This window comes from Salvelinus fontinalis, chromosome 5 (assembly GCF_029448725.1).
Source record: "Salvelinus fontinalis isolate EN_2023a chromosome 5, ASM2944872v1, whole genome shotgun sequence".
NCBI classification, from domain to species: Eukaryota; Metazoa; Chordata; class Actinopteri; order Salmoniformes; family Salmonidae; genus Salvelinus; species Salvelinus fontinalis.
Window position 1 is genome coordinate 36,534,771 of NC_074669.1, and position 25,450 is coordinate 36,560,220.

A 25,450-nucleotide genomic window follows, 5' to 3' on the forward strand; every position below is an offset into this window, starting at 1 on the left:
GTTCTGGCCTTCTCCTCACCCTTTCTCTGTTTGTCTATCTGCTCCATCTTTCATCCTGTTTTTCCCATAGACACATTGCCCTCACTCTGACACTGATGCTCTCTGATTCAGCTGTGTCCTGCTTGTCAAAGGCCTCTCTCCTGTCTGTGTGATTAGAACAGGCTGGCCTAGCATTAGTGCTATAGTTAGTATAAGTAAAGGACTAAGCATTAGTGCTATAGTTAGTTTAAGTAAAGGACTTAGCATTAGTGCTATAGTTAGTATAAGTAAAGTACTTAGCATAGGTTCTATAGTTAGTATAAGTAAAGGACGTAGCATAAGTTCTATAGTTAGTATAAGTAAAGGACTTAGCATTAGTGCTATAGTTAGTATATGTAAAGGACTTAGCATTAGTACTATAGTTAGTATAAGTAAAGGACTTAGCATTAGTGCTATAGTTAGTAAAAGTAAAGGACTTAGCGTTAGTGCTATAGTTAGTATATGTAAAGGACTTAGCATGAGTGCTATAGTTAGTAGAAGTAAAGGACTTAGCGTTAGTGCTATAGTTAGTATATGTAAAGGACTTAGCATTAGTGCTATAGTTAGTAGAAGTAAAGGACTTAGCGTAAGTGCTATAGTTAGTATAAGTAAAGGACTTAGCATGAGTGCTATAGTTAGTATATGTAAAGGACTTAGCCAGTACTGCTTCCTCCTGATTCAGCTCACACCCAGGCTCAACCCCAGGACCTCTGCCTTGCTAGCACATGTGACCACCCTCCCGAAGCTTCTTACCAGTCACTGCCACGCAAAAAGCTAGCTATTTGCTGGCACAAATGGGGACACTTCAGGCTGATGAGTAAGTTTCACACATTCCCATGTGCTACAAATATACTACCTGCTGACTGGCCCTCCCACCAGCACACACACAATTACTATAGCCTGGCCATAACACATTGCTGGGCCTGACAGCAGACAGCAGCCCGCCCCTCTCATCAAAACTATAACACACAACACAGTCAGACTGGATCTACTGATGTACTGATTCTTTGATTTCTTACCTGATGAGGTTCATTCAGATAACAGCTCCAAGGGAGACTCTTATCATGACGCAACAAACTATAATAATTGTGGAAGCTGATCAAAATTAACATTTCTGAAGATGTTTTTTAAATTGTTTTATTTTTTTAGGGGGTCGAACATCTTTAATATTGCAAATAGATTGTGGATTCTATCAATGTAATTGTCTGCATGATTTCCAATCCCCCATATATATGTTTTATATATACAGTTGAAGTCGGAAGTTTACATACTTAGGTTGGAGTCATTAAAACTCGTTTTTCAACCACTCCACACATGTTTTGTTAACAAACTATAGTTTTGGCAAGTCGGTTAGGACATCTACTTTGTGCATGATACAAGTAATTTTCACAACAATTGTTTACAGACAGATTATTTCACTTATAATTCACTATATCACAATTCCAGTGGGTCAGAAGTTTACATACACTAGTTGACTGTGCCTTTAAACAGCTTGGAAAATTCCAGAGATGGATGTCATGGCTTTAGAAGCTTCTGATAGGCTAATTGACATCATTTGAGTCAATTGGAGGTGTACCTGTGGATGTATTTCAAGGCCTACTTTAAAACTTCTTATGGCTGCAATCCCGTTAACGGGATGATATGACAACAGCCAGTGAAAGTGAAGGGCGCCAAATTCAAACAACAGAAATCTCATAATTAAAATTCCTCAAACATGTATCTTATACCATTTTAAAGGTAATATTGTTGTTAATCCCACCAAAGTGTCCGATTTCAAATAGGCTTTTCAGTGAAAGCACCATAAATTATTATGTAAGGTCAGAGCCAAGTCACAGACAAACACAGTCATTTTTTCCAGCCAAAGACAGGAGTCACAAAAAGCAGAAATAGAGATAAAATGAATCACTAACCTTTGATGATCTTCATCAGATGACACTCATAGGACTTCATGTTACACAATACATATATGATTTATTCGATAAAGTTAATATTTATATCCAAAAACCTCAGTTTACATTGGCGCCATGTTCAGAAATGCCTCCAAAAAATCAGGAGAAATTGCAGAGTCACGTCAAATAACATAAATACTCATCATAAACTTTGATGAAAGACACATGTTTTACATAGAATTAATGCCATCGCTGTGTCAGATTTCAAAAAGCTTTACGGCAAAAGCACAATATTCAATAACCTGAGAACAGCGTTCAGCCACAAAAGCAAGCCATACAGTTACCCGCCAAATTGTGCAGTCAATAAAACTCATAAAAAGCATTATAAATCTTCACTTACCTTTGCTGATCTTCGTCGGAATGCACTCCCAGGACTCCCACTTCCACAAGAAATGTTCGTTTTGTTCGGTAATGTCCATAATTTATGTCCAAATAGCTATTTTTGTTAGCGTGTTTGGTAAACAAATCCAACGTCAGGAAGCGAGTTCACTAAAAGCAGACAAAATGTCCAAAAGTTACGTAACAGTCAGTAGAAACATGTCGAGCGATGTATTGAATCAATCTTTAGAATGTTTTTAACATAAATCTTGAATAACGTTCCAACCGGAGAATTACATTGACTTCAGATGTGCGATGGAACACAGCTTCCTCTCATGTGAATGTGCATGGTCAGAGCATGGTCAAGTCATGATAGACCTGACTAATTCCTGTCTCCTTTGGCCCCACTTCACAGTAGAGGCATCAGACAAGGTTCTACAGACTGTTGACATCTAGTGGAAGCTGTAGGAAGTGCAAACTCATCCATATCTCACTGTGTATTCAATAGGGTCTTTGTTGAAAATCGACCAACCTCAGAATTCCCACTTCCTGTTTGGATTTTTTCTCAGGTTTTGCCTGCCATATGAGTTATGTTATACTCACAGACATCATTCAAACAGTTTTAGAAACGTCAGAGTGTTTTCTATCCAATACGAATAATAATATGCATATATTCGCAACTGGGACTGAGGAGCAGGCAGTTTACTATGGGCACCTCTGAGCACCTTTCAAGCTACTCAATACTGCCCCTGCAGCCATAAGAAGTTAAAACTCAAGCCTCTTTGCTTGACATCAGGGGAAAATCTAAAGAAATCAGTCAAGACCTCCACAAGTCTGGTTCATCATTGGGATCAATTTCCAAACGCCTGAAGGTACCACGTGCATCTGTACAAAAAATAGTACGCAAGTAAAAACACCATGGGACGACGCAGCCGTCACACCGCTCAGGAAGGAGATGTGTTCTGTCTCCTAGAGAGGAAAGTACTTTGTTGCCAAAAGTGCAAATCAATCCCAGCAAAGGATCTTGTGAAGATGCTGGAGGAAACAGGTACAAAACTATCTATATCCACAGTAAAACAAGTCCTATATCGACATAACCTGAAAAGCCAATCAGCAAGGAAGAAGCCACTGCTCCAAAACCGCCATAAAAAAGCCAGACTACGGTTTGCTGCAGATGGGGACAAAGACTGTAGTTTTTGAGAAATGTTCTCTGGTCTGATGAAACAAAAATAGAACTGTTTGGCCATAATGACCATCGTTATGTTTGGAGGGAAAAGTGTGAGGCTTGCAAGCTGAAGAAACCATCCCAACTGTGAAGAACGGGGGTGGCAGCATCATGTTGTGGGGGTGCTTTGCTGCAGGAGGGACTGGTGCACTTCACAAATAGATGGCATCATAAGGTAGGAAAATTATATGGAAATATTGAAGCAACATCTCAAGACATCAGTCAGGAAGTTAAAGCTTAGTCGCAAATGGGTCTTCCAAATGGACAATGACCCCAAACATACTTCCAAAGTTGTGGCAAAATGGCTTAGGTATTGGAGTGGCCATCACAAAGCCCTGACCTCAAACCTATAGAAATGCGTGGGCACAGTCAACTTAGTGTATGTAAACTTCTGACCCACTGGAATTGTGATACAATGAATTATAAGTGAAAAAATCTGTCTGTAAGCAATTGTTGGAAAAATTACTTGTGTCATGCACAAAGTAGATGTCCTAACCGACTTGCCAAAACTATAGTTTGTTAACAAGAAATTTGTGGAGTTGTTAAAAAACTAGTTTTAATTACTCCAACCTAAGTGTATGTAAACTTCCGACTTCAACTGTATATTATTGCTAATTAGCTGTTCTGTGAATGGAAAATTCTCACTTTTTTTAAAGGGTTCACTGCGTCATATAAAAAATGTAATAGCCTGGTTATGGTTGCTCCTAACCTTTGACCCATACCAGGAAGTGCATGCTGTATACCTCTGTTCATGTTTTCTCCATCCATACCCTCCTTGTCCCTCATCACAACACACACACACACACACACACACACACACACACACACACACACACACACACACACACACACACACACATTGCCTTGAGAACATAGCACAGACCTCCCTCCTTCAGACCCTGATCCCATGACCTCTCCTTACACTGCCTCTATTTGCCCTTCTCCTTCTGGCATTCTGTGGCCCCTGAACAAAAGGTCCACAAACATCCATGAAGGAACACTATTCTATACCAGACCTTAGTCTTTCTGATCAAGGGCCCTATAGAAGTTCCTTGACAGTGACAAAAACCTACAAACACACATACCTTTTCATGAAGTACCGTCTAATTATGCACCTTTCCATGAACCATCTACACCTGACCAAGCCATGTTCTCACTGGTCACAGATGTTAGTGATTCCAAGATGTTACACAAAAATGCTATGTTAGGCCAATGGCCAGCCCACATGGGTCTGAATGGCCTTATTTGATCATTTCGATGCTCTTCCAACATCTGTACTCTCACTGATGTTGTTTGTGCTGTTGTTAATGTCTAGGTATGAGACTACCTCGAGTGAGGAGGAATCCAGTGAGGAGGAGGAGAAGGGGGAGGTAGAGGAGGAGGAGGTGGACAGCTCTGAGCTTGAGGAGGAGCAGGAGAAGCAGGAGGGAGCTGGAGCAGCTCAGGGCCCGGGGGAGGCCACAGCTACAGAGGAGGAGGCCCAGGGAGCAGGGGCCCAGGCTGGGGAGACAGAGGGCCATGAAGACTCTCAGGACCCAGAGAAGAGCCAGGCACTCCTGGAGGAGCAGCCAGCTGCAGCATCAGGGTATGTAAGGAGATAGAAGGAGAGTGTGGATGTGCGGGGAAATGGATTATCAAAAAAAGTCTCATTATTTAAGTAGTGAGATAGAGCAGTTGGTGACCAGAACATTTGTTGTTTAACTCCCACAGTGGGCCAGCCACCAGGCAGTTCTTGATCAAGGTTCTTTACCCATATTGGTTCATTAAATATCATCCAGAGTGGATGACTTCTGAAATGATAACCGCGCGTGGTTTTTCCGCAACAGCGTAGAGCAACACCCTTCAATTGATGAATGAGACAGGTGCTGAGTGAGGCTTTAATATATCAGCCGTCCACCCCACTGATGGCGCCTAGCCCTAGAATGGTTCGGCCCCTTCCGCTGCTGACGTACCAGACATATACACACATGTATGCACACACACACAAGCACACCCAAAACACACACACACACACATACACACAAAACACACACACACACACACACACACACACACACACACACACACACACACACACACACACACACACACACACACACACACACACACACACACACACACACACACACACTGAAGTGTGATTCAGTTACATGGAGGATGTGTTGGATATGTTGACTTTTAGGCTTCGTCTCAGAAAAGCCCTCAGGGGCCGTGCTATTGTTCTGTCTGTGTTAGTCAGGAAGGAGCAGGCGGGACATCATGTGGGCTCTACATTGTTGTTGCCATCATGACATGCAGCGGCGTGATGAGAAAACAGATATGCCATGATTCTATACTACCACAGGGGATAAAGTTCCACAGTGAAGAGATGGGAAAAATGCAGTCGTGTGTTTATTGCTTTCGATGAGTCATCGTCACATAAGTATACCTTCATCTTTATTCATAGTCTCGGTAAAGTTCATGTCAAGAGATGTAAGCTATCATGTTTCATAAGGAATGTGCTTTGCATTATGCTACCGTTGGATTTATGTATCTGCTTTTTGCTTATGCTTATGAGCCAGGTATGATTAGGCCTGGGATGTTTTAAGGGACTTAATTTCCCTACTACGGTTCATGCTGATTTAATCCAGACCATTTCACCACCACATATGTCTGTCTGTCAATATGCATTGCTATGAAAGGTAACTTTAAGTCATGTCATGTTCACACAGGGAGACGATCGATAAGGGCTTCATGGAAGCGTGTCACTACATTAAGGATCGTATGGCAGAGGTGGAGGCCCCCGATGTAGAAATGGTAAGAACGGTTCCCTTCAAACTGTCGTGCCTGAGGTTAGTCGTAAGGCCAACACCCTCTTCACATACAGTACCAGTCAAAAGTTTGGACACGCCTACTCATTCAAGGTTTTATCTTTATTTTGACTATTTTCTACATTGTAGAATAATAGTGAAGACGTCAAAACTATGAAATAACACATATGGAATCAGGTAGTAACCAAGAAAAATGTTAAACAAATTAAACAAATCAAAATATATTTTATATTTGAGATTCTTCAAAGTAGCCACCCTTTGCCTTGATTACAACTTTGCACACTCACCCTTGGCATTCTCTCAACCAGCTTCATGAGGTAGTCACCTGAAACACATTTCAATAAACAGGTGTGCCTTGTTGAAAGTAATTTGTGGAATTTCTTTCCTTCTTAACCAATCAGTTGTGTTGTGACAAGGTAGGGTTGGTAGACAGAAGATAGCCCTATTTGGAAAAAGACCAAGTCCATATTATGGCAAGAACAGCTCAAATAAGCAAAGAGAAACAACAGTCCACCATTACTTAAAGACATGAAGGTCAGTCAATAAGGAACATTTCATGAACTTTGAAAGTTTATTCAAGTGCAGTCACAAAAACCATCAGGCGCTATGATTGAAACTGGCTCTCATGAGGACCGCCACAGGAAAGACCCAGAGTTACCTCTGCTGCAGAGGATAAGTTCATTAGAGTTAACTGCACCTCAGATTGCAGCCCAAATAAATGCTTCACAGAGTTCAAGTAACAGACACATCTCAACATCAACTGTTCAGAGGAGACTGTGTGAATCAGGACTTCACGGTCTAATTGCTGCAAAGAAACCACTACTAAAGAACAACAATAATAAGAAGAGACTTGCTAGTGGCCAAGAAACACGCACAATGGACATTAGACCGGTGGAAATCTGTCCTTTGGTCTGATGAGTCCAAATTTGAGATTTTTGGTTTCAACCGCCGTGTCTTTGTGAGACGCAGAGTAGATGAACGGATGATCTCCGCATGTGTGGTTCCCACCGTGAAGCATGGAGGAGGAGATGTGATGGTGCTTTGCTGGTGACACTGTCAGTGATTTATTTAGAATTCAAGGCACACTTAACCAGCATGGCTACCACAGCATTCTGCAGCGATTGGCCATCTCATCTGGATTGTGCCTAGTGGGACTATCATTTATTTTTCAAAAGGACAATGACCCAAAACACACCTCCAGGCTGTGTAGGGGCTATTTGACCAAGAAGGAGAGTGATGGAGTGCTGCATCAGATGACCTGGCCTCCACAATCACCCGATCTCAACCCAATTGAGATGGTTTGGGATGAGTTGGACCGCAGAGTGAAGAAAAAGCAGCCAACAAGTGCTCAGCATACATGTATGTGGGAACTCTTTCAAGACTGTTGGAAAAGCATTCCTCGTGAAGCTGGTTGAGAGAACGCCAAGAGTATGCAGAGCTGTCATCAAGGCTACTTTGAAGAATCTAAAATATATTTAGATTTGTTTAACACTTTTTGGGTTACTACATGATTCCATATGTGTTATTTCATAGTTTTGATGTCTTCCTTATTATTCCACAATGTAGAAAATAGTAAAAATAAAGAAAAACCCTTGAATAAGTAGGTGTCCAAACTTTTGACTGGTACTGTATGCGATTCATGAACATCGTGGGATTTTAATCCCAGCCCGACTGGTCTTCACACTATGTACCTCATTTTTGTACAGCTTTCAATAAAAACTGGGAAAATACCTGAAAACATATTTTTTTGTATATAAATTACAAGTGCTAACAAACGTGACCCCTAACCCTACCTTGAAATCCACACCTCGGCTAAACCCTAAACCCACCCATAATCCTAACCCTAGCTTCTTGTCCACATCCTGGTTCAACTCATAGAGATTTAGTTGGAGAGCTCAACCTATGGCATCTGTGACAGCAAGGCCAGAGCCACTGATGCTATCTCCATTTTGAAGTTGTAAATGTTCTTCTTCTTTTGTGTTTGAAAAAAGCATAAAGCTTATAATGGTGATTTACCGCCACCTGCAGTGCTGGAGTCTTGAACCAAATCTTGTGTGTCATTCATTTATTTTGGCTACTAGATGGTGGTGATACAGCTTAAAGCCATTTACAAACTAGGTAACCAAAAAAAGAAGCCAAAGGTCTGAACATTGGCTTATCCCTCCCAACCCATAGGAATCACCACCCAGTTGACTACTTGAAAATGGTGGAAGCCCTCAATGGCAATGTCCTTGCAAAAACAGGGTTATATCCAACTAGAGATCTCCAACTATCTTTATGATTCAACCCTAACCCTAGCCTCAACCACAAACCTAACCCTAGCTTCATGTCCACGCCCCGGTACAACCCTGACCCTAGCCTCAACCACAACCCTAACCCTAGCTTCATGTCCACATCCCGGTACAACACTAACCCTAGCTTCATGTCCACGTCCCGGTACAACACTAACCCTAGCTTCATGTCCACGTCCCGATACAACACTAACCCTAGCTTCATGTCCACGTCCCGATACAACACTAACCCTAGCTTCATGTCCACGTCCCGGTACAACACTATTCCTAGCTTCATGTCCACGTCCCGGTACAACACTAACCCTAGCCTCAACCACAACCCTAACCCTAGCTTCATGTCCACATCCCAGTACAACCCTAACCCTAGCCTCAACCACAACCCTAACCCTAGATTCGTGTCCACGTCCCGGTACAACACTAACCCTAGCCTCAACCCAACCCTAACCTTAACCTACTGCAACCCTAACCCTTGTTGGGCACAACACCGTACAACAGACATATTCTGCCGGTAATGTACCAGGAGAGTGTGTGTTGTGTGTGTAACAGTGTGTGTTTGTGTGTCCCCTCAGAGACATGTTCTGACAGCGTTGTACCAGGAGAGTGTGTGTGTGTGTGTGTTCTCTCCCTCTGTCAGAGACATGTCTTGATGGTGTTGTACCAGGAGTGTGTGTGTGTGTGTGTGTGTATGTGTATGTGTGTGTGTGTGTGTGTGTGTTCTTTCCCTCGGTCAGAGACATGTCCTGACGGTGTTGTACCAGGAGTGTGTGTGTCAGGAGTGTGTGTGTCATAGTGTGTGGGTGTGTGTTCTTTCCCTCGGTCAGAGACATGTCCTGACAGTGTTGTACCAGGAGTGTGTGTGTCATAGTGTGTGTGTGTGTGTGTGTGTTCTCTCCCTCTGTCAGAGACATGTCCTGATGGTGTTGTACCAGGAGTGTGTGTGTCATAGTGTGTGTGTGTGTGTGTGTGTGTGTGTGTTCTTTCCCTCGGTCAGAGACATGTCCTGACGGTGTTGTACAAGGAGTGTGTGTGTCATAGTGTGTGTGTGTGTGTGTGTGTTCTTTCCCTCGGTCAGAGACATGTCCTGATGGTGTTGTACCAGGAGTGTGTGTGTGTTCTCTCCCTCTGTCAGAGACATGTCCTGACGGTGTTGTACCAGGAGTGTGTGTGTCATAGTGTGTGTGTGTGTGTGTTCTCTCCCTCTGTCAGAGACATGTCCTGATGGTGTTGTACCAGGAGTGTGTGTGTCATAGTGTGTGTGTGTGTGTGTTCTCTCCCTCTGTCAGAGACATGTCCTGATGGTGTTGTACCAGGAGTGGTTCCGTGTGTCCAGTCAGAAGAACTCTCTGGCTGACACCGTCACCCTCTACCTGAGAGAGGTGGGCATCGCCACGCCGACCCTCCTGCGTTACATCGTGAACCTGGCCGACGGTAACGGCAACACAGCGCTCCACTACAGCGTGTCCCACTCCAACTTCCCTGTGGTCAAACTGCTGCTGGACACAGGTACGGGATAATCATACACCTCTCTCCAAAACCCCCACTCTCATCTATCAATTCAAATCTCTCTCACCCCTGTTTCTCTCTCTCTCACCCCTTTTTCTCAGTCTCTCTAGCTCCCCTTTTTTTCTTCTCCATACCCTTTTTCCTCATCGAGTCCTTAGCTATTGACTTGAAATGGCTTGTTGTGTGAGTTTGTATGTGTTCGCGGAACGCTTGAGCACCATGCGTATGTGTGTCTGTGTGTGTGTTCATGTACTTTTGGTTTTGTGTACTGTATGTGTGTGTGTGTGTGTGTGTAGGTCTGTGTGAGGTGGACATCGTGAACAAGGCGGGCTACACAGCCGTGATGCTGGCCTCCCTGACAGCTGCTGATGGATCAGAGGACATGGAGGTGGCTCTGCAGCTACTGAGACAGGGAGATGTCAATGCCCGCGCCAGCCAGGTACACAAAACATGTACACACTCTCTCATACACCCCCCCCCCCCCCCCACACACACACATTGTACACTCACAGACACACATTAACACTGAGCTGCTGTATAGTCACACTAACCTGCACTCAGGCAGTCACAGACTGTATATTCACTCAGCTATCTACTGTACAAGCCATTCTATAGACATTGAAACATCTGCACACAGTCACCTACAAGCCCTTTTTTTAACCTCTCCTGCACAAATTAGTTGTTGTTCACCTTTTAAACCTTCATATTTTTGTTTTATATTTTCTTGTGTGCCCCAAAAAAGTATATATATTGAGCAAAAAATACCTATACTCAATACAAACCTACTCACCCAGTCACTCAGGACCAGTGTACTTGACTCTCTTCCTCACACTCATTCTTCCTACCACAAACATATATCGTTCCCCTCTCTCACGTTTCCTTCCTGTGCTCTTTTCTTTTCTCTTGCTTCCCTCTCTCCTGGTTTCTAGGCAGGGCAGACGGCTCTGATGCTATCGGTCAGCCATGGTCGTACAGCCATGGTGCGGTTGCTGCTGAGCTGCCAAGCTGACCTCAACATTCAGGACAAAGACGGTTCGACCGCACTCATGTGCGCGTGTGAGCACGGTCACACCGAGATCGTTCGGGTGCTACTGGAGTCTGGCCACTGTGACACCAGCCTCACAGACAAGGTAGGAACGCACGCACACACATGCTGTACACATACACACATCAGGGCATACACACAAACATGAACACATACATACCACAGGAGATTGGTGACACCTTAATTGGGGAGAATGGACTCGTGTTAATGTCTGGAGCAGATTCAATGGAATCAAATACATTGTTTCCATTTGTTTGATGCCATTTCATTTGCTCCGTTCCGTTCCGTATTATGAGCCGTTCTCCCCTTAGCAGCGTCCTGTGGTACATACAGTACATTTACTTTTGGACTTCCCAAAATGTTGCATTTCAAAACAACACAACAGTGCCACCACATGGCTAAAACTGTGAAGTGCATCATGTTCATTTAATTGAATGAGTACAGAGACTCGCAGAGGATGTCAAATCCCCTAACCTTTGGGCTGCAGGGAATTGACCAGAAACACACTATCCTATTTTACCTCCACCGAGTGATAGCAGCATGGGCAGCCAGATATTAGCTTCTAGGTTAATGACTGGTTTGTAGTGATGTCTCTCTGGGTTTGACACACTAATCCCTCCTAGAAGGCATTACACTGTACTTGATGTGTAGAGGTGTCTGTATGCGAATTGCGTGGAGGCTATGGCTAGAATCAGACCTTGTGTGAGGCCTCCAGGGCAAAGTAGACCCTGGAACCCCAGACATCACTGTGTGGGTGTGGGCTGTGGCAGACAGGCTGCAAATATCACTCTCTCTATCTCTTCCTTTCCCATGGTCCTGACATGGTATTATCCTGCTCTCACTCTCGTCCGATTCAGAGTCAGACGCATTATCCATTGCACCACTGGCCCAATGTGACAATAAAAATGTTTTGGGGTGTAGGTTTTGCCTGTACGCTCAATACCCAGGTCTCCTGTTTCTCCTGTTGGTCCCACTGTGGGAAGGGGAGGGAGGGAGGGGTCTAAAGCACACATTCTCTGGCTGGTGGAGAGGACAGTGTTCACAGTTCCAACATGATTGACCCACACTGTTTTTGTTATCTCTAAAAGTGAATCAACATTCTCTCTCTCTCTCTCTAGGATGGTCAGAGGGCTCTGTCGGTGGCGGTAGCGTCCTCCCACGCTGAGATAGTCGACCTACTCAAGACCCACTCAGATTCCACCACCACCCAGGCCTCCAACCCCTCAACCACCACCTCTGCCACCATCATCACCACCACCACAGCCTCTCTCCTCTGAGCCCCCTCCTGTAGCCCCTCTCTAACCCAGCCCCGGACCCACCCACCCTGGACCCACTATACCCCGGACCTCTTTCCCTGGACCAGAGGAGGCTGGTGGGTGGAGGTATAAGAGGACGGGCTCATTGTAATGGCTGGAGTGGAATAAATGGAACGGTGTCAAACGGATCAAACATACGGAAACCACATGTTTGACTCCATTCCATTAATTCAAATGCAGCCATTACAATGAGCCCGTCCTCCTATAGCTCCTCCCACCAGCCTCCACTGTCATGGACCATACCCTTTTCCAGACTGTCTGGAGGACAGACAAAGGCTGTATTCACCACCACTGCCTATGTCTCCCCACCGACCAGAGCTCAGCTCACAGATAGGCCTATTGGACTGGAGCCCCACGGAACCAGAATCGCACACATTCTTCACATTTCTGCCAACATTTATTGAGTGGGAACAATGTATCAACTGTTTGGCAGCCAGCCAATGTGACACTCAAAACCCCAGTAGCAGTGGTGATTGACAGGTGATCCAGGAAGAGGGCAGAAGGACACCAGAAGGATGATGGATTGCTGCTTTCTAATATAAAACAAGCTATTCAGGCCAAAATAATCTTAAACACATGATCTACCTTAAAAATCGGTCATTTTATTATCAATACTATGTTTTTTCTTTTTCCTTTTTATACCTGTAGCTAGGTTTCCATCCAATTGGCAACAGATTTTCATGCGAATATTTTAAAATCCGCATAACGAAAATATGCAAATTTTCCACCCGATGGTGTGTTTTAAGCAAACTGACTTGTGGCAGGAAAATTAAATCTGTGCGTGATGTATTGCACACAACATTTAAATTTTCGCTTAAATTCAAGTTCAACGTTTTTTGTTGTTGTGTGTTTAAAAAAGATATATGTTTAACCTTTATTTAACTAGGCAAGTCAGTTAAGAACAAATTCTTATTTACAATGACAGCCTACCCCAGCCAAACCTGGACAACACTGGGCCAATTGTGCGCCACCCAATCACAGCTGGATGTGATACAGCCTGGATTCGAACCAGGGACTGTAGTAACTCCTCTTGCACTGAGATGCAGTGCCTTAGACCGCTGCGCAACTTGAGAGCCAAAAGTTCAATCAACCAATTAATCAATCAAATGTATTTATAAATACCTTTTTCCATCAGCAGATGTCACAGTGTTATACAGAAACCCAGCCTAAAACCCCAAACAGGAAGCAATGCAGATGTATAAGGGAAAAACTCCCTAGAAAGGCCGGAACCTAGAAGAAAATATAGAGTACCAGTCCCTGAAGGCTGGCCAGTCCTCTTCTGGCTGTGCCAGTTGGAGATTATAAGAGTACATGGCCGTTAAAGCCAGATAGTTCTTCAATATGTTCAAACGTTCATTGACCTAAGTCAATGCGTTTCCATCGCATTTTACACTAGTTTTGACACAAAAACTGTTGCCTTAAATATCAAATATACCTACTCTGGTCAGCCAACCGCTCGCAGATACACTGCGGGTAGGCTAATCTACACAGTGAGATTATTATGGATAAGAATATTTGCATTTGTCAAATGGCAGTCAAGCATCGATCATCATGACACCAGAATAAGACCCTCGATATTTATTCGAACAGAACATAAAGTTCACAACGTGCACTTTCAACACCCTGTGAAGTTCATCATAATTGACTTAATATGTAGCCTAATAAACCGCATGGCTTCCCGAGTTACTTATTTGCGCATAAAGGTGTTTCCAGCGGCATTTCACGCAAAATACATTTTACCGACACAAAAATATCCCACCATGTCTAACGAAAAAATTCTCTGGCGGCATTTATAAAATTGTTACGAAATTTTCTGTTTGCATCACAGCTGTTTTTTAATATATATTTTTTTTTATATACGGTCTGACTTTACTCACATGAAAACTGGATGGAAACGTGTTCATTAATGACATCACTATTATTTTATATTTGGACATGAGCCATTTATTTAACTAAATACAGTCTGAATGTTATTATGGCGTTTTATCAAATACAGACAGTATATTTATTTTGAAATGCAAATTTGTTTCACTCTGTTTGATTGACACACGCTGTACATATCCAAGCTTGGTTTTCGTCAGTACGGCCTGACGACTGACTCACTCAGACGTCTTCCAATATGAAGGTTGTTCAGAAGGACGCAACACGCAGCAATATAACAACCCTCGCAGAAGCTACACAAGCTACAGCTGCAGTATGTTGCAGCAACTGTATACTCTACTGAACAATTGACTTTCCCGCTCTCTCTCTCTTTGTCACTCACACACCTCACGCGCACACACACTCTCTCGCTCGCTCCACTGTAATACATCCCTTCCTCTGTCTGCCTGCTTCTAGACGACAAATTAAATGATGTATGCACCCAAATTGCTACAAAATGCACAACGAATGTCAGGCTATTTTACATTCCAGATACAGAGTCATTCATATCTCTACAGGACTATGGTGCAACATCACACCACTGAGCACGGGAAGCCTTGCAGTAGACTACTATCCATCACTGGCCATAATGTAATAGGGGTTGTAACATTTTCTGTAACGTTTCAGTCAGTAATGTTACCACCCCCTGTCCCGTACGGACACACACAGGCTGCTTTCACTGCTAGAAAAGTAGAACGGTTGTTTTTAGGGGACTGCTCTTCTCTCTTCCACACCCACCTCTTCTCTGTATTGAACGATGGCTGGTGTGAAGTAATGGCATGATGAGAATATCCTAGCTTGCCTATCAGAAAATGAAGAGGTATGTGGCGCAATGTGGTTTTTCATACCCGGTCCTTTAAGAACCCAGTCCTAAAGGAAAGGGGCTGTACTCACAAGGTGGGGTGGTGCTGTCTCTCTCACCTGTTCATCAGAAACCTCAGTTTAGGAGCTGAATACTGACCTCTACTGGTTAAAGAAGTATATAGCTAACTACCTGAAGATACAGTATTGTGAAAAATATATCTGGTATTGTCTGACATTTGCTCTTAAATATATTTAGTATTTATTCAAAATGCTATATTTTTACAATATACAGTATATGCATGGGCCAATAGTCCAATGAACATGTTGGAATTAAATATGTGAATGTATTGGTTCTTCTGGATGGTATATATACGCTGATTGGTCTACTCTAAAAAGCAATGTGACTGTTAATTGGTTGGGTGGTTCATGCTCGTCTCTTATTGGACAAGGCTGTGTACTGTACTGTGTCAATAGGACTGACTGTTGTAATACTTTATCACAATCAGATGTAAACAGCTGTACCTGCCTGTAATATTCCTACTATCAAATTGGCTTGAATGTTAACCATTTGCAAATCAAAGAATTGCTTCTAAATAAAAATGAAAATTTGAACCTGTTTTGGGTAGAAGTGTATAATGTGATGATCCAATGGATATTATCATCTAAGGTGCATTAGCCTCTGAAGGATGGCTGAATAAGTGCACACTTATTTTTTCCCCCTTCTGACCATCAACAGTGCGTTCGGGAAAGTATTCAGACCCCTTGATTTTTTCCACATTTTGTTACGTTTCAGCGTTATTTAAAAATGGATTACACAAAACATTTTCCCTCACCAATCTACACACAATAGCCCATACTGACAAACCAAAAACATACGTTAAAAAATAAAATACCTTATTTACATAAGTATTCAGACCGTTTGCTATGACACTCGAAATTTCCATTGATTATCTTCATTGGAGTCCACCTGTGGTAAATTCAATTGATTGGACATGATTTGGAAATGCACACACCTGTCTATGCAAGGTCCCACAGTTGACAGTGCATGTCAGAGCAAAATCCAAGCCATGAGGTTGAAGGAATTGTCCGTAGAGCGCCGATACAGGATTGTGTCGAGGCACCGATCTGGGGAAGTGTACTAAAAAATGTATGCGGCATGGAAGGTCCCCAAGAACACAGTGGCCTCCATCAATCTTACACGGAAGAATGGAATCACCAAGACTCTTCCTAGAGCTGAGTTCACGGCCAAACTGAGCAATCGAGGGAGAAGGGCCATGGTCAGGGAGGTGACCAAGAACCCAATGGTCACTCTGCTAGAGTTCAATAGTTTCTCTGTGGAGATGGGAGAACCTTCCAGAAGGACAACCATCTCTGCAGCACTCCACCAATCAGGCCTTTATGCTACTGGCCAGACGGAAGCCACTCCTCAGTAAAAGGCACATGGCAGCCCGCTTGGAGTTTGCCAAAAGGCACCTAAAAACTCTCAGACCATGAGAAACAACATTCTCTGGTCTGATAAAACCAAGATTGAACTCTTTGGCCTGAATGTCAAGCATCACGTCTGGAGGAAACCTGACACCATCCCTATTGTGAAGCATGGTGGTGGCAGCATCATGCTTTGGGGCTGTCTTTCAGCGGCAGGGACTGGGAGACTAGTCAGGATCGAGGTAAAGATGAACGGAGCAATGTGCAGTGAGATCCTTGATGAAAACATGCTCCAGAGCGCTCAGGACCTCAGACTGGGGCGAAGGTTCACCTTCCAACAGGACAACGACCCTAAGCACACAGTCAAGACAACGCAGGAGTGGCTTCGGGACAAGTCTCTGAATGTCCTTGAGCCAGAGCCCGGACTTGAACCCGATCTAACATCTCTGGAGAGACCTGATAATAGCTGTGCAGCCATGCTCCCCATTCAATCGAGAGGATCTGCAAAAATGTCTAAAAACCTGTTTTTGCTTTGTCATTATGGGGTGTTGTGTGTAGATTTATGAGGGGGGAAAAATAATTGAATCCATTTTAGAATAAGGCTGTAACGTAACAAAATGTGGAAAAAGTCAAGGGGTCTGAATACTTTCCGAATGCACTGTATTATACTGACCTCACAGGCAGCTGTCCACCTGTCAAATACCTTCACTGAGCCAATTTCACTCTGGCAGACAGACCACTCACCCCAGGGACATCACAGAGGAAATAAAATGCCATGTGGCACCCACGAGTGTGTGTGTGTGAGCGTGCGTGCGTGCTCGCGCAAGTGTGTAGTTTGTGTGTGTGTGTAAAACTAGCTTACACCAGCAGATGGTAATGTTACCCCAGGATAAAGACAAGAGTGAGGGGTGTCTCTGCATCCTCAGAATGCCATCAGTACAGTGACTTCAGAAAGTATTCAAACCCAATGACCTTTGACAGCGATTACTGCTTTGTCTTTCTGGGTAAGTCTCTAAGAGCTTTCTACACCTGAATTGTGCAACATTCGTCCATTATACTTTTCAAAATTCTTTAAACTCTGTCAAATTGGTTGTTGATCATTGCTAGAAAACCATTTTCAGGTTTTGCCATATATTTTCAAGCAGATTCAACTCAAAACTCAAAACTCTGTCACTCATTCACTGTCTTCTTGGTAAGCAACTCCAGTGTAGATTTGGCCTTGTGTTTTAGGTTATTTAGGCCTTGTGTTTTAGGTTATTTATTTTCCACCAGTGTCTGGTGGAAAGCAGACAGAACCAGGTTTTCCTCTAGAATTTTGCCAGTGCTTAGCTCCATTCAGTTACATTTTTACTCTGAAAAACTTCCCAGGCCTTAATCACAAGCATTTCCATAACATGATGCAGCCACCACTATGCTTGAAAATATGGAGTGATACTCAGTAATGTGTTATATTGGGTTTGCCACAAACATAACACTTTGCCATATTCTTTTGCAGTATTACTTTATTGCCTTGTTGCAAACCGGATGCTTGTGTTAGAACATTTTTATTCTGTACATTCTTTTCGCTCTGTCAATTAGGTTAGTATTATACAGTAACTACAATGTTGTTGATCTATCCTCAGTTTTCTCCTATCACAGCCATCAAACTCCGTAACTGTTTTAAAGTCACCATTGGCCTCATGGTAAAATCCCTGAGCGGTTTCCTTCCTCTCCAGCAACTGAGTTAAGAAGGACGCCTGTACTGATACACCATCCAAAGTGTAATGAATAACTTCACCATGACCTTTTTTTACCCATCTACTAGCAGGTGCCCTTCTTTGTGGGGAATTGGAAAACCTCCCTGGTCTTTGTGGTTGAATCTGTGTTTGAAATTCACTGCTTGACTGAGAACTTACAGCTAATTGTATGTGTGGGGTACAGAGATGAGGTAGTAATTAAAAAATAATGTTAAACACTATTATTGCACACAGAGTGAGTCCATGCAACTTATTATGTGACTTGTTAAGCACATTTTTACTCCTGAACTTATTTTGGCTTGCCATAAAAAAGGGGTTGAATACTTATAGACTCATTTCAGCTTTTTAATGTTAACATTTTGTAAACATTTTGAAAAACATAATTCCACTTTGATATTATGGGGTATTGTGTGTAGGCCAGTGGCAAAACATCTCAATTGAATCAATTTTAAATTCAGCCTGTAACATAACAAAATGTGGAAAAAGTCAATGGGTGTGAATACTTTCTGAAGACACTGTAAGCCAGGCCATGGGTCATTCTGTAACCCAAATGATAGATAAAGCCAATTTTCCAAATTCTCACAATAACATTGTATTATATAGATAGATTTAGCCTACTTTAAAAAAATCTCCATTTAGGATACGCAGAATATTTAAAATTGGCCAAATAATGTATTATTTAATTTTTTATTTAATATATTTTAAATACATTCCAACATATATTCTGTAATATATGTTGGAATGTATTTAAAATATATTAAATGAATACATGTAAAATGTATATCACAATATACACTGAGTGTACAAAACATTAAGAACACCTGCTCTTTCCATGACATAGACTGACCAGGGGAATCCAGGTGAAAGCTATGATCCCTTATTGATGTCACTTGTTAAATCCACTTCAATCAGTGTAGATGAAGGGGAGGAGACAGGTTAACTTCTTGCGACTACAGGGGGTGCTGTTTACTCATTAGCATATTTGCATTACAGATTAAACGGCTTCCTACTCTCCTACTTTATCGTACAATATACATATTATTACTATTATTGGATAGAAAACAGTCTCTAGTTTCTATAGCCGTTGGAATTTTGTCTCTGAGTGGAACAGAACTCATTCTACAGCAATTTCCCTGACATGGAGTCAGATTTCACACATTTTGGCCCCTGATCTGGAGTCAGTTTAAAGGCCACTGTGAATGCTATAAGGATACGGACACTGCTTACGTCTTCCCCTGGATGCCTTTACGTGATGACGCTTTGAATGGTATCGATTGCCCAATCACAGCCACTATAAAACAAAAACACGTGTAGGTAGGAACTCCTTTCCAGCTGCGTCGGACGCACGGTGGACACCGACCCGTTCTTTTTCCAAGCATTAGTGGAGCCAGTAATATTTCTCAGGTCATGTTTTTACTCGTTATAGGAGTTAAAAACATCATAAGGTAGTTAATTTAAACCGTTTTATAGCAATTTATATCCGTTTAGTGCGCATTTTGGGACATTTATTTCTGAGACTTTTTGAAGAGCCGGGCAGGTTTCCAGTTCATGCCGAACGCAGTTGGCATTTCCACATGGCAAGAGGACAGCTTTCGACCAAAAGACGATTAGACCCAAGAAAGGATTCTTTGCCCAAGATTCTGATGGAAGAACAGCTCAAAGTAGGAACAATTTATTATGATAAATCGTGTTTCTGTCGAAAAATGTTAATGCTTATGACGCCATCTTATTAGACGTAGCTTCGCTTGGCGCAAACTGTATTGAAAAGTAAGGATAATTTAAAAAATATAAATCAGCGATTGTATTAAGAATTAAATTGTCTATCAATCGCTGTCCACCCTATATTTTTTAGTCACGTTTATGAGTATTTATGTATACGACTAGATCACTGTCTAATATGGCGCACGACATTGTCTGACCAGCTGGGCAACTTTTGTCATTGTCTAACCATGATTTTGGTGACTAAATATGCAAATTTTCGAACAAACTGTATATGTATGTTGTAATATGATGTTACAGGAGTGTCATCTGAAGAATTCTGAGAAGGTTAGTGAAAAAATTAATATATTTTGGCAATGTTTACGTTATCGCTCTCTTTGGCTAGAATCAATGCTGGGGTAATGTTTGCACATGTGCTATGCTAATATAACGATTTATTGTGTTTTCGCTGTAAGACACTTAGAAAATCTGAAATATTGTCTGTATTCACAGGATCTGTGTCTTTCGATTAGTGTATGCTGTGTATTTTTATGAAATGTTTGATGATTAGTAATTAGGTAAACACGTTGCTCTATGTATTTATTCTAGTCCATTTGTGACAGTGGGTGCAATTGTAAACTATGATATCTACCTGAAATATGCACATTTTTCTAACAAAACCTATCCTATACCATAAATATGTTATCAGACTGTCATCTGATGAGGTTTTTTCTTGGTTAGTGGCTATCAATATCTTAGTTTAGCCGAATTGGTGATAGCACCTGATGGAGTAAGAAACTGAGGTAGTTAGAAAAGTGGTGCCTTTGGCAAACGTTGTTAGCTAATAGATTTACATATTTTGTCTTCCCTGTAAAACATTTTAAAAATCTGAAATGGTGGCTTTATTCACAAGATCTGTATCTTTCATTAGGTGTCTTGGACTTGTGATTTAATGATATTTAGATGCTACTATTTAATTGTGACGCTATGCTAGCGATGCTACTCAGTGTGGGGGGGGTGGGGGGTGCTCCCGGATCCAGGGTAGATACTCGTGAAAGGTTAAAGAAGGATTTTTAAGCCTTGAGGCAATTGAGACATGGATTGTGTATGTGGGCCATTCAGTAGGTGCCAGGCGCACCGGTTTGTGTCAAAAACTGCAACACTACTGGATCTTTCCTGCTAAAAATTTCCCATGTGTATCAATAATGGTCCGCCACCCAAAGGACATCCAGCCAACTTGACACAACTGTGGGAAGCATTGGAGTCAACTGTGGAAAGCTTTTGACGTGACTTTACTTTCATTAATCCGATGACTGTTATTTATTTAATCAACTAACTACGTTTAATTGTTACCCAATTAAATTAATCATGTCACAATTAACTCCTTAGGATTTGGGGCACCACGAGAGTGTTTGTTTATAGAGTTACCATCTCCCGAATTAACCTATAAAGGTCTTTACCTATCACATCCATAAAACAGTCAACGTATAAATCATAACCTCGTAACTTATCATCATTCTGAACAGTCGTAACCTCCTGCATCTGCAAAAAACCCAGCCTTACTTCAAATCAAATTTTATTAGTCACATACACATGGTTAGCAGATGTTAATGCGAGTGTAGCGAAATGCTTGTGCTTCTAGTTCCGACAATGCAGTAATAACAACAAGTAATCTAACCTAACAATTCCACAACTACTACCTTATACACGCAAGTGTAAAGGGATAAAGAATATGTACATAAAGATATATGAATGAGTGATGGTACAGAACGGCATAGGCAAGATGCAGTAGATGGTATAGAGTACGGTATAGACATATGAGATGAGTACTGTAGGGTATGTAAACATAAAGTGGCATAGTTTAAAGTGGCTAGTGGTACATGTATTACATAAAGATGGCAAGATGCAGTAGATGATATAGAGTACAGTATATACATATACATATGAGATGGGTAATGTAGGGTATGTAAACATTATATTAAGTGGCATTGTTTAAAGTGGCTAGTGGTACATTTTTACATAATTTCCATCAATTCCCATTTTTAAAGTGGCTGGAGTTGAGTCAGTATGTTGGCAGCGGCCGCTAAATGTTAGTGGTGGCTGTTTAACAGTCTGATGGCCTTGAGATAGAAGCTGTTTTTCAGTCTCTCGGTCCCTGCTTTGATGCACCTGTACTGACCTCGCCTTCTGGATGATAGAGGGGTGAACAGGCAGTGGCTTGGGTGGTTGTTGTCCTTGATGATCTTTATGGCCTTCCTGTGACATCGGGTGGTGTAGGTGTCCTGGAGGGCAGGTAGTTTGCCCCCGGTGATGCGTTCTGCAGACCTCACTACCCTCTGGAGAGCCTTACGGTTGTGGGCGGAGCAGTTGCCGTACCAAGCGGTGATACAGCCCGACAGGATGCTCTCGATTGTGCATCTGTAGAAGTTGCTGAGTGCTTTTGGTGACAAGCCGAATTTCTTCAGCCTCCTGAGGTTGAAGAGGCGCTGCTGCGCCTTCTTCACAACGCTGTCTGTGTGGGTGGACCAATTCAGTTTGTCCGTGATGTGTACACCGAGGAACTTAAAACTTTCCACCTTCTCCACTACTGACCCGTCGATGTGGATAGGGGGGTGCTCCCTCTGCTGTTTCCTGAAGTCCACAATCATCTCCTTTGTTTTGTTGACGTTGAGTGTGAGGTTATTTTCCTGACACCACACTCCGAGGGCCCTCACCTCCTCCCTGTAGGCCGTCTCGTCGTTGTTGGTAATCAAGCCTACCACTGTAGTGTCATCCGCAAACTTGATGATTGAGTTGGAGGCGTGCATGGCCACGCAGTCGTGGGTGAACAGGGAGTACATGAGAGGGCTCAGAACGCACCCTTGTGGGGCCCCAGTGTTGAGGATCAGCGGGGTGGAGATGTTGTTATCTACCCTCACCACCTGGGGGCGGCCCGTCAGGAAGTCCAGGACCCAGTTGCACAGGGCGGGGTCGAGACCCAGGGTCTCGAGCTTGATGACGAGTTTGGAGGGTACTATGGTGTTAAATGCTGAGCTGTAGTCGATGAACAGCATTCTCACATAGGTATTCCTCTTGTCCAGATGGGTTAGGGCAGTGTGCAGTGTGGTTGCGATTGCGTCGTCTGTGGACCTATTGGGTCGGTAAGCAAATTAGAGTGGGTCTAGGGTGTCCGGTAGGGTGGACAACCTAGACCCACTTATGATTCAGTACTACACAAATTGGTTTAATTATTTATTATTTACTAGCTAACTAAATGATAACACAGGATAAACATACACACTTATACATTTGAAAAAGGTCCCTAGCGGACTGACACAACACATGGCGGCTTGTTACAAAGGAGATGGAGAGGGAGGGAGAGAGAGAGTGAAAGAGACACTTATTGTTGATACATTTTAGGAACTACTCTCACGGTAATGATATTCTTTGCACACAAACCACCACCCGTTTGGAGTAAGAAATCATGAATCTATTTACGTGTAAATGCCTTTGAATCTCTGTCGGTATCAGGCCTTCTTAGGAAGAGTGTTGGGCCTTTCCGCGGCACGCTTGTAAGGCTCTGCTTGTCCAGAAGGGGTACAATCCATTTCTTCTACTGTTGCTCTCCTCTGCCGTCGCCTGGCATCCCGCGACTCGTCGTGTAGTCCTGAACTGAACTACACTCTGCTTCCACTCGCCATGAAAAAGTATTATTTGAAGATAGGCTAGCCAGCCGTATCAATAGTTCTCAGTGGGGTGATGAGAGTAGTAGACTACGATGGTCTTAAAAGTAGTAGAATTGTCCCACTTAAATTCCCTTTTCTAGATACTTTACATAGGACAGATAATCAGCCGTACCAGTTATTGTCCGGGAGGTGACGTTATCGTCTCTACCTCGTGTTTAGATTTCAGAGTTCAAACCACTTTTGGCGTGAGCTGCAGCTATACGCCTCTCTGGTCTAAATGTTGTTTTTTTACCAATCTTTTTATACACTCTGGTTGAAAGGGACGGTTCTGTCAGGCTGACACGCTCTCTGACCTCACTCGTGGTGTGGCTACTTACTGTGCAAAGTTTATAGAAAAAACTAATTATCTCTGATAGTTCCCTATGTTAACAAAACTACTTTAATCATTTTTCATATTTCATGCACAACGTGTAGTGTACATGTAGTGGGTATACTTTTCAAGTTACAGTATTTCCTTTATAACATTTTAATTGACGTCACAAAATAACAACCGAAATGACATCATTATTCTTTAGATCATCTCTGACCATTCCCCACGTTCTACATTAGAAATATTGTTCCAGTATTCGCTTTAGAATGTGTTTGAGTTTCGGCTGGAAAAAAGTATTTGGAGACAAAGCACATTCCTTTGTGACCCTGGATCTCCTCTCCTTTCATTTACAACAGGGCGTGCGGTGTCACCCCACCAGCTCCCTCCTCCCCCCTCTGTGGGTGAGAGAGGGTCTGGTTACTGTCATCCATTGCCAAGCTGATCTGACCTATTTGGATCCTCACAGGACAGTCATGACACTTTCGACACCCCCGATGAACTGAGCCTTTTCTTATGGTAAAAAAGTGGGGTGCAATGCAATATTAGGCAGGTGTTCCTAATGTTTGGTTTACTCAGTGTATGTTAAATGCATTCAAAATATTTCCCAAAACATTCTGAAATACATTGGAGAATGTATTTTAGAATATATTTTCACATGTATTCATCAATATTTTTGGTAAAGATATTTGAAAAAATGTATTTGAAAATGTTTTGTCAAACATATTCCAACATGTAAGATATATATTTTAAATTAAAATATAAGGCAAATATAAAAACTGCCCAAATCATATTGTAACAAAATGGTGACTGTTCATTGGCATCACATGCACTCATGTCAGTCTCATTAAGACTGCAGAACAGGCAGTGTACAAGCCTAACCTTTAAACACAGAACACAACAGAACACATTAACTGGCATGACAATCCGTCTCCTGGGAGGCCCAAAAAAGACTAAAACTAATCCAGGCACCCAACAAGTCATGCCACCAAGTCTTGTAATAGGCATACAAAATCTTGCATTGGAAAACCTCCCCATACAAAATCATTTTTATTATACTTGGCAGAAAAACACACCAAAAGCACTAACATGCATTTAAATGAAGAAAAAAAATGGGTGCAAGCATGATACATTATCGGTCATTTAGTGACTCCATGTCTTTCATGTGCATATAACAAACAAACTTGACGAAAGCATTGCAACCAACGTCAAATGGGCAGAACTTAACGTATACTGGATCATTCCACGAAATGAGTGCCTTTTGCGTCCCTTTGATATGTTAAGTAGAAATGATGCCTCAATATTGCATTTTAAAATCCTGATATATGAAATGAAGTACCCATTAATATAGACCACATGG

At 42.4% G+C, this 25,450-nt stretch overlaps 1 protein-coding gene across 7 annotated transcripts in view; it reads left to right on the plus strand.

The window, feature by feature from the left end:
* The window catches only part of LOC129855531 (KN motif and ankyrin repeat domain-containing protein 4-like), a 101,038-nt gene extending 85,223 nt beyond the window's left edge, over positions 1 to 15,815 (plus strand). For 6 of the 7 annotated variants that reach the window (XM_055923295.1, XM_055923297.1, XM_055923298.1 and 3 more), the window contains exons 5-10: positions 4,826 to 5,095; positions 6,222 to 6,306; positions 9,895 to 10,114; positions 10,411 to 10,553; positions 11,044 to 11,244; positions 12,278 to 15,815. In XM_055923295.1, the coding sequence (XP_055779270.1) occupies positions 4,826 to 5,095; positions 6,222 to 6,306; positions 9,895 to 10,114; positions 10,411 to 10,553; positions 11,044 to 11,244; positions 12,278 to 12,436 (1,078 nt within the window). In that variant the 3' untranslated portion in view covers positions 12,437 to 15,815. The other variant, XM_055923300.1, reaches the window with a different exon arrangement.
* Positions 15,816 to 25,450: the final 9,635 nt, after the last annotated feature.